The sequence below is a fragment of the Sorghum bicolor genome, chromosome 2, assembly GCF_000003195.3.
Source record: "Sorghum bicolor cultivar BTx623 chromosome 2, Sorghum_bicolor_NCBIv3, whole genome shotgun sequence".
In the NCBI taxonomy this organism is placed as follows: Eukaryota; Viridiplantae; Streptophyta; class Magnoliopsida; order Poales; family Poaceae; genus Sorghum; species Sorghum bicolor.
The window spans coordinates 54087744-54097448 of record NC_012871.2 but is presented as its reverse complement, the minus strand read 5'-3'; the positions used below and the strand labels follow the sequence as shown (position 1 = coordinate 54097448).

At 42.7% G+C, this 9705-nt stretch overlaps 1 protein-coding gene across 1 annotated transcript; it reads left to right on the top strand.

Moving 5' to 3' along the window:
• Nucleotides 350-7674, top strand: LOC110432721. Its single transcript, XM_021453510.1, has 5 exons — nucleotides 350-1691; nucleotides 1760-1830; nucleotides 4952-5050; nucleotides 7406-7537; nucleotides 7639-7674. Exons 1-5 carry the CDS (start codon nucleotides 350-352, stop codon nucleotides 7672-7674), a joined length of 1680 nt encoding a protein of 559 aa, XP_021309185.1.

The window sequence follows — 9705 nt, the reverse complement described above, 5'->3', positions numbered from 1 at the left end:
ATATAGTTCAACATTATGCTCAGAGGCAGGCACGCAGAGAATACCTACGATTTTGACAATGAGGTCACCGAAGAAGGGGAACCAGGGCAGGAAGAGAAAGGCTGGAGCACCTGCTGTTTTGGGGTAGCGGTTTGCATGAGGCTATTGCCCATTCGGCAGTTCCAAAAAAAGAAAATAAAATCAATGCGGTTGCGCCTAAATGATCTTATGTAATCTGAGTACGTAAACCGTCGCGTCGGTTCTGCGGTTGCGAAACAATATAAGCGCATAGAAACAGTCCGCCGCTTCATATTTTCTTCGGAACCCTCGATGCAAACTAAGTCGGCGCCATTGCTGACTATATTCCACCATGAGTGATTCGGGAGAGCCTTCCAGTAAGCGTTTCATGGAGGACGATGCCGGCAACGATTCTTCGATCTGCTGCTTGGCCACCAACGCCAAGCAGGAGAATTCGTCGGTGCATCCTACGGGGCATGAAAGCAGATTCAAGGAGTTGTCCCAAGATGCCACAAAGGAGAAGCAAACGATCGTGGAGCACAGCGTTGTATGGAAAAACTTGCCTTTGGAGATGTCTGGTGTTGTCTTGGATCACGGTGATCCCATCAGCGTGATTCGGTTCCGTTCGGTTTGTAAGGACTGGGCGAAGGGTGCCAAGATCAATAATCACAACCGCCTTCCATTGGGTACTCCGGCGTTGATTACGTCTGGTCTGCGCCCGGAAAGAGTTGACGTAGACAACGAAGACGAGCATGGTGGTTTCAGCCTTCACGACATCGGTTGCCCGAAAAGAGACGTAGACAATGAAGACGAGCATGGTGGTTTCGGCCTTCACGACGTAGTCAACAAATCTTACTACGGTGATTGCAACGGGTTGAAGAATCGGGCTTGGGTAGGCGGCAAAGACGACTGGTTGGTCACCACAGACTTAAGGTGCAATCTTGAACTTCTCAACCTGATTACTGGTAGTCGAATTGCATTGCCGTCGTTCGCAACGATTCCTGGAATACATGTCGTGCCTGTCCATTCTCGACATCCTGGTGTGTGCTTGAATAGCCTGTTTGAACTTGGACTTGGCGGCCAACCGCCATCCGATGATTGGTTGCCTGATGTTATGTTACGGAAGGTTGCATTATGCCAGACACCAAGACATGAACATGGCGGCAAGGCCGTCGCTCTATTATCGGCGTACCCGTTGCAGATGGTTGCTGTCACAGCGGTACCCGATGTGCGACTAACCCCAACAATATGGATTCGATTGAAGAATCCAGAAGAAAGTATACTACGTAGATACACTGATGTCTGTATAATCCATGGCAAGGTGATGGCTGTGACTGATGATGGTGATGTCTGGTCTTGGAAGTTGGAAGACGGCGCTGATGCCGACCCCGTAGTGATAGATGGTCCGCTTGTGGTTATTGACCGAGATATTGATGATTCTGTATTTTACCTGGCCAAATGCAAACGCGACTTATATCTTCAAGTCGTTTGTATGTATGGCGAGAAAGATCATCCAGGATTCGAAGAAGAACGGTTGAATCGAGTTGTTCGGCCACACTACAGTTTCATTCCACGTCGCTGCATCGTCTTCCAGCAGGACATTGTGACAAAGAGATGGGAAACAATGCAGAATCTTGGTGATGGTTGTTACTCGCTTTTCGTAGGAGCCAACTATCCTTACTGCCTCGACGTTCGTAATTACTTGGAAGAAAAAGACGATTGCAACCATGACTGTTTTATTTGAATGTGGGGCTAATTGCAGTTGCAACCATGACTGTTTTAGCAGCTGATGGTGGTGATATATACATGTGTGCTTATCTTCCCATGCCTAGGGTAAAATGGAGGGTAAACATGATAGTATTTAGGTAGCTGCCAACTTGACTGATGCTTTAGGACTTTGATTAAAAATTATAGAAAGCTTGACAAAATTATTCATTCGTAGTCATCCAGGTGCAGCCATGCATCAGTTTGACCAGACAATACCACACAATTCAAGTTCAAGTTCACCACACAATTCAAGTTCACCAGTTCACCACTTGACCACACAGTAATACAAGTTCAACTCATAATGACACAATAAGTCTTTCAAAAGATAAAAAACAAAAGTTCCCTTCAACATCACAGATTCCAGCTCCCAGCAGCAGTCCCAGCAGTCCCAGAAGTCCCAGCAGAACCTGAAGATGTATAACGCAACAACTTAGAAACTGCACACTGCATGAAGAGAAAGCATCTAAAGAATCCATAATATTCTATCCCAAAAAAATATCTACGATTATTTAGATATCCTTTTTGTATACTACTTCCTAAGATATCAGGCATATGATTGTTTCACAAAAGTAGTGTAATTGTGCCACAAAAGTATATCAGTATATATCCTAAACCTCAATTTGTATTCCCTGCTGGTGAGTCATCCCTAACTGAGATATGGGCAGAGGGGCCAGGGGTTGACAACAAACCAAAGCCAAAGCCCAAAGGTGTGTGTGGATGTGGGCTGGATGGCATAGTATCACCAATTTGCTACAAAAAAACCAATACGACCAAAACAGCAAAATGAGAGAGAGAGAGCAGGAACTCATAGACATCACTGGAAGTCTTCACTCTTCTTTCTTTTTTAAGTCTTCAGGTAGTTCAGCTTCAGGTACGTCGGGCACACCTGTCCCTCCATGTTTCTACAAAGATGAGAAAAATAGAGCAAATTAGCAAAATAATTGGAGCAAATTAGCCAATTAGCAAAAAGGAGCAAATTAGCAAAAAGGAGCAAATTAGCTTACAAACACATCAATGAGGTGGTTTCTCCTCATTACATAGTCATCACACATAGCATGAAAGGTGGGCAGAAGGAATGGAACGTTACACAGCATTTCTGTAAGTATCAACAGCTCTTTGCCCTGGGAATTTTTTCTCCATTCCCTGCAGACAAATACGCAACTGCAGCTGCTTGCTCTGGAGTTAACATACCATTTGGCGCACCGCCACTACCCATCGGACCACTAACAGTCACTTCAACACCATTCACTGGAAAAGCGGCTGTCCCCGATCTAGGTGTACATGAACTTGTGCCTACATCATCACTGAACAAGAGTTTGATCGTTTCTTCATGGCCACTGATAGGTTGCCCTTTTGAAGTAACCTGAGATGCAAGAAAAAAATTCTCATCAGCAATCTAAATTGAGGAGTGGGGCAAAGAAAGAATGAGGAGTGGGGCAAATACCAACTTTCTATTTGGGTCAATTATTGTCATGGTCTTCCACTGGTTTCTAAAAGCATAATACTTTTCCTTAACGATCTTTAAGTTGAAGTCCGTCACATTAAATCTCGTATTCAACCTTACCGCAATCATTTCATGTAAATCATTTTTTGGCCGAGTCCATCGCTTGCCTTGAAGAACTTTTCCAACTTCGTCTAAGTAAGCAACGTCTTCATCACAGCTCCATTTATGTACCATCCTCTGCTGTCTGGAGTGGGGAGATGAGGATGAGCTGCAGTCACGGGGATGAATCTGAAAAGGAACAGCAGTCACAAACATACTTCCCAGTTAATTAGTATTAAAAAAGAAAACGATGAGAACATGGAAGAGGCCACTAATGGAAACCATCGCCATTAGTCTGTTCTGCTTGTCCGAGCTTAAGTTAAAAGCAATCCTGGAAATCCTAAGAACCAGCTCTCTGTGGAACTGGAAGATTGCATCATATTGACTTGTTATATTATTAGCAGCGCTGCATGGTCTAAATTTGCTTATCTGACAAATAACCATGATTGCATGATGACTTATATATATGTAATTTTAACTTCAAAATATGGGCAGGAAGTGGATGACCCATGACAGCTTGATATGTCAGTTATGCCTAAGTGAAGGCTTCTCTTTTTTTAGAAAAAAAAAATTTATTGCATGATGAATTCCCTTCTCACTGAAGTTGGATGTGGTAGCCCATATGAGACTAGGATCTTATCATATCTAACAATGGAAACTAAAATACTCAATTGGTTTTGGGTATTCTGTAGCAATTTTATGCTGGGAGGGTAACCACTGTCCTAAAGGCATCACAAAAATATGACATGCATGACATGACTTGATGCACCCAGGGGCAAAACATTTAACTCAAAATAGACCAATAACACATGTACATATTAAGCATCATGGCAAATATGTATAAACAGGTCAGCATTTTAAATCTTGATCTAAGTCACCTTGGAAGGAGACAGTGGCCAGTGGGACAATGCCATATTTTTCATCAATTTATCTAGTCAAGTATATTAAGGTTAATTAAATTTCTCCTACTACAACTTTAGCAATTCAAGTTAATACTGAGGTTGTTAGCACATAGTTTGTAAGGCAAAGCAGCAATAAAAGAATCAGCATGTGATCAATTCAACGTAGCAAGATCCTTTGTTTAGTTGCTTGTTTGTCTAGAGGCAAAGCTAGCTGAATCTGAATGTATTATTTAAACAACTTTTGTTCCAATCATACAAACTACCACCTACCTACCTGTTTCAGAGATGTGAACAGAGAAAACAGAGACTGAAACAGAGCCATGCGTTGGATTGCAAATGCTATTCCACACTTTGGAATCGTTCCAGGGACTCAATCTAGAGCAACCGAATGAGCCCTAAGATGGATTGAGCGGTCATAGAGGCCGGAACTATTCCATTCTCTATGAATAATAAGATAGACTCATAGACGTACCCAAACACCTGACAGCATATATATAGAACACAAACAGGTTCAGCACTTCGAGGTTGCATTCAGCTAATTCAATCAACTAAACAAATTGGAACAAGCAGATATGCCTAATAGCATATTGAGCCTACATGTCTACATCATAACAAAGTCATTCCTGAAATCCTGATCAATCGGCAGTCATAGCTGCTACTAACTGACTAACATTCAGAGGCAAGATGTCACTTCTCGTTAGGACAGACATTACTGACCATGAGTGCCCATGGCTGCCCGCAGGTTCCCGGGAGCACCGAGGAACTGGTAGCAAGCTACCACCGCTACTCGGAGGAGAAGGACTACAAGGAGCCCCCGCCGGCGCCGCTGTTCGAGGCGGAGGTCCTTCTACCGTGCCGAGTTCGTGGCCACCTTCCTGTTCCTCTCTACACCAGTATCCAGACAGAACCCCCCCCCACCCCCACCCCCTGAACCGGCGAGCAGATCCGGCGAGATTGAACGTACCTTCGGTGCCTTGCCGCTCCGTCGACGTCGTTTACCCGCGCTCCGTTGAGCATTAACTGGTTTCCTCTTCATTTTCCAGCAGCTCGCTCAGTCATATAGGAGAGTAAATACTCGGGTGGCCAGAAAGGACTAGGAGAGAAGGATCGAAGTGACCTGCATGCGAATCCGTGAGACTGGAGGAAGGAGGGCGGCGCCGCGACGGAGATACTGGAAGTGGTCATTACGGCTTTGCGTGCGGCAGTCAATCGGCAGAGCCGGGGAAGAAGAGAGAGGCGGCCTGGCTGCCTGGGAAACAGAGAAAGGAGGGGGAGAGCGTTTACTCGCCCTTTGCTCAACGCGCCGCGTCGCGTCCTAGCCTGAGCCTCCTGGGCCTATTTAGATTTCAAATTTTTTGGCCCGAATTGAATTTTTTTTGTGGAACTGGGCCATGGGAACATAGGCTGTTTAGTTCCACCAAAAAACCAAAAACTTTTCAAGATTCCCCGTCACATGGAATCTTGCGGCATATGCATTAATCATTAAATATAAATAAAAATAAAAACTAATTACACAGTTTGTCTATAAATCACGAGACGAACCTTTTAAGCCTAATTACTCCATAATTGGACAATGTTTGTCAAATAAAAACAAAAAGTGCTACAGTGTCAAAATCCAAAAACTTTTTGGATCTATAACGGGGTCAAAAAAATTTAGGGCAAAAATTTTTGGCTGCAACTGTGCACGCACTCCCATAAAAGCCCACCAATGACAACTGTAAATGCATGCTGCCCAAGTTGTGTCAGAAAAAAATTTGCCAAACTAAACACCTAAAATTTTTCGCGTGTTCTGACCACAAAAAAATTTACCACTTTGGCCAAAAAAATTCAAATCTAAACAGGGCAGCTAGGCTGCAGCCGCCAGCCTGTGTTGCCTTCTCTAAAAAAAATTATAATATACTTTTTATTTTTATATATTTTACCATAAATAATTATAATTTAATTTGAAAAGCTCTCCCAACGTTGATTTGATCATTTTAAGTCACAGTGGCACTAAAGACTTGCTATATTTTATGCGTCATATATCGTGGGGATGATTATGCGTGCTTTTTGAATATGATGGGCCTTGAAAATCCAAGCACAACTCATACAAGCCTAGACTTTCCTACACCTACAAGCAAAATATTCTTAATAAACATATGAATATGTAAAAGATAGCATACTTCTTCCCAAAATATTCTACAAATGTCTTGAATTTTGCTTCTCTCTTGTCAGAAGTACCATCAAATTTAGATAGGGGCGACACGGTGCCTTTGCAGGCTATGGGTCCACCATACTTCTACTATGAGAATGTTGCTCTTGCTCCAAAAGGTAATGTCGACAACATTACCTGTGCTATGCATTACTGTGTACATTGCATGATTTATGTACATGAGATATTGGTTGTTGATAATGTTGCTTACCATCTCTCAATCTTGAAGGATATGTACCCACAAGGAATGAATGTCTATTTTACATTATTACAATTTTGTACATTGCATCAAACATCATAATTATGTTTTTGTCAACAATATGTACACATTATCCATCCTGCCCTCAGTGACGGAACCAACAACTTTAAATCGAAATCCAATACCAGATTGTTTCTTCTAGTTTCATTTGGTTGTTGTTACTTATTATAGCTTATAATCTGATTATATCAACTTGAAGCTTATCGTCTCGATAAATCTCATTAGTCCTCTAAGGATGCCCTAGTTTTCTTGGAGGTTTAGAGTTTTCCAAATGATATAGTCAGGTAATTTGACAAAGACAACACAACTGGTCACAGTGACTTTGCCAACATATTAATTCTTACATAAAATGCTCAAAGAAATAAGTTTTTGACTCTCAAATAAACCAACAGACTCTGAACAAACTTTTTCCACCACGGCTAAAACGAACTTCATTGCCAAGGTAACCGAAATTATACATAGTTCTTAGTTTTGAAAGCACCAACAAACACTGCCATACCCAGCACGGCCCAAACCCCTGCGGCCTTGTTTAGTTCTGAAAAGTGAAAAGTTTTCGGTACTGTAGCACTTTCGTTTGTTTGTGACAAATATTATCTAATCATGGACTAACTAGGATCAAAAGATTCGTCTCGTGATTTACAGCTAAACTGTGTAATTAGTTTTTGTTTTCGTTTATATTTAATGTTTCATGCATGTGCCACAAGATTTGATGTGACGGGGAATCTTGAAAACTTTTTGGTTTTCAGGGTGAACTAAACAAGCCCTGCTGTTTAAGAAAAGGTGTTCCCTACCTACAGACGCGGAAGCTCTACGTACAGGAATTCAATGCAGTTCTGGATACCTACATTGACCAATGTTCGCTTTTGTTGGATGCCATGGTGACTGGTGCGGGCTGGTGGTAGATATGCAACCACTAACGTGTTGCTGTTGTCGGAGTGTTTTGTTGCCGGCGTGTTTCTCTTTCATGTTGCTGTTGCAGGCATGTTGTTGTTTCCTGCGTGTTTCTGTTTCCTAGATCAACCCATAAAGCGGGCTGAGCCCACACAGAAAACAAAAAAGCCGACAAAAAATCTGACCGACGTGGGAAAGGAAAACAACCGTGAGGGACGTTCACATTCGCACACACGTCTCTTGACGCGTAGAGGAATGCTTCGGTTCCTCCCATGCATATCCTAACGCTTCGGTTCCTCCCATGCTTGACGCTTGGTTGAGTTCGCAAAAATTTTCAAGATTCTCCGTCACATCGAATCTTTGGTCTCATGCATGGAGCATTTAATATAGACAAAAATAAAAACTAACTGCACAGTTTACCTGTAATTTGTGAGATAAATCTTTTGAGCCTAGTTACTCTGTGATTGGACAATGTTTATCAAATAAAAACGAAATGCTACAGTAGCCAAAAACAAAAAAAAATTGCGAACTAAACAAGGCCTGAAGAGGAGACGGAGCGGCACAAAGAACTCGAAATTTAAGTGCCCTGGTACCCCTTGATACACATTGCCACACTGCCCGACCTCCCCTAAACCCTAACCGTAGGCGGCGGAGGCAAGCAAAGGGGCAGCCGCCGAGCGACCACGTCCGCGACATCAACACGCCTGCAACAGGAACATCAAAGGGCAACACGCCGACAGCAACACGCCTACAACAGCAACACACTCTGGCAACAGCAACACGAAGGTAACAGAAACACGCAGAAACAGAAACACGAAGGCAACATCAACACGCCTGCAACAGGAACATCAAAGGGCAACACGCCTGCAACAGCAACATTGTTCTTGTCTTTGTCTCTTGTAACAGTACTGTTGCACTAGCCGATGACCTGTTTGTCTTTGTTTTACATGCCGGTTTGTAAAACAAAGAGCTGTGTCGCACTTGATACCAATATACATCGCCTTTAACGGATATGTAGCTGTTCTTGTGTACGTATGTCTCTGTTAATAGTACTGTCGCACTAGACTGATGTCTGTCGCTTTTAACAGTACTGTGGCATTAGCTTGAGAACTGTCGCTCTTACGTGCCAGTTTGTTAAACAAACAGTTTTGTCGCACTTGCTACCTACTTATATGAAGCGTTTCACTGTCGCACTTTATAAATTTCTGTCGATTCGTATATCTATGTGTCTTTTAACAATAGCATTGCAGGACACGCCAATCTGTCGCACTGTTTATTGATCTGTTGTGTTTTAAATGCTTGTGGCTCTTATGTATATTTATCTTTTAACTTTTAACAGTACTGTCGCGCTAGCCTGATCTCTGTCGCTTTTACGTGACAGTTTGTTAAAACGAGATGTGTAGCACTAGCCGCAGATCTGTCGCGTCACGTTTAACGGATGTGTAGCTGTTCTTGTGTGGAGTATGTCTCTTTTAATAGTCCGGTCGCACTAGCCTGAGATCTGAGATCTCTCGCTTTTACGTGCCAGTTTGTTATACAAACTGTTTTGTGGCACTTGCTACCTATATGTCACGTTTAACCCATGGCGCATGTCTCTTTTAATATTACTTTTTTTGATAAAGGATATTCAATATCCGGCCTCTACATCTGGGGATGTACACAGCCAATTGTTGATTGCCGATGAAGAAAAGGTGCCCGGTTTGCATGATAGATCCATTCTGCCAGCGGGCTCATTCTTCCCAAGAGCACAGCTGAAGATTATCTGAGCATCAAGTCTGGAGATGATGAAGACAGGACATGTGAGAGTCAAGGACACGAGCCACAAGAGAACCTGTTGATGCTCGTATCTGTTTTTGGTTGCTTTATGATCATAGCTGATCTTCTTTTATTTCTGTTCAACTCTCGTTAGTTGTAGATTATATGTTTTGTCAAAAGGTGGATGTTTGGTTTAGGGATGCTGTAGAGAAATCACTACTGTGTCAGAGTGCTGGATTACCTCTTCTTCCACGAGAAGAACATCGCTATCCATTTATAGGATTCTTGTTTTGCAAATTGATTCCTCTTTACAGGTACAAGTCTTTTTTCATTGGATTACATTATCATGACAGGTTCACATGCTCTGCCTCGGGCCTCGCCATCCACTCGCAACAAGGGC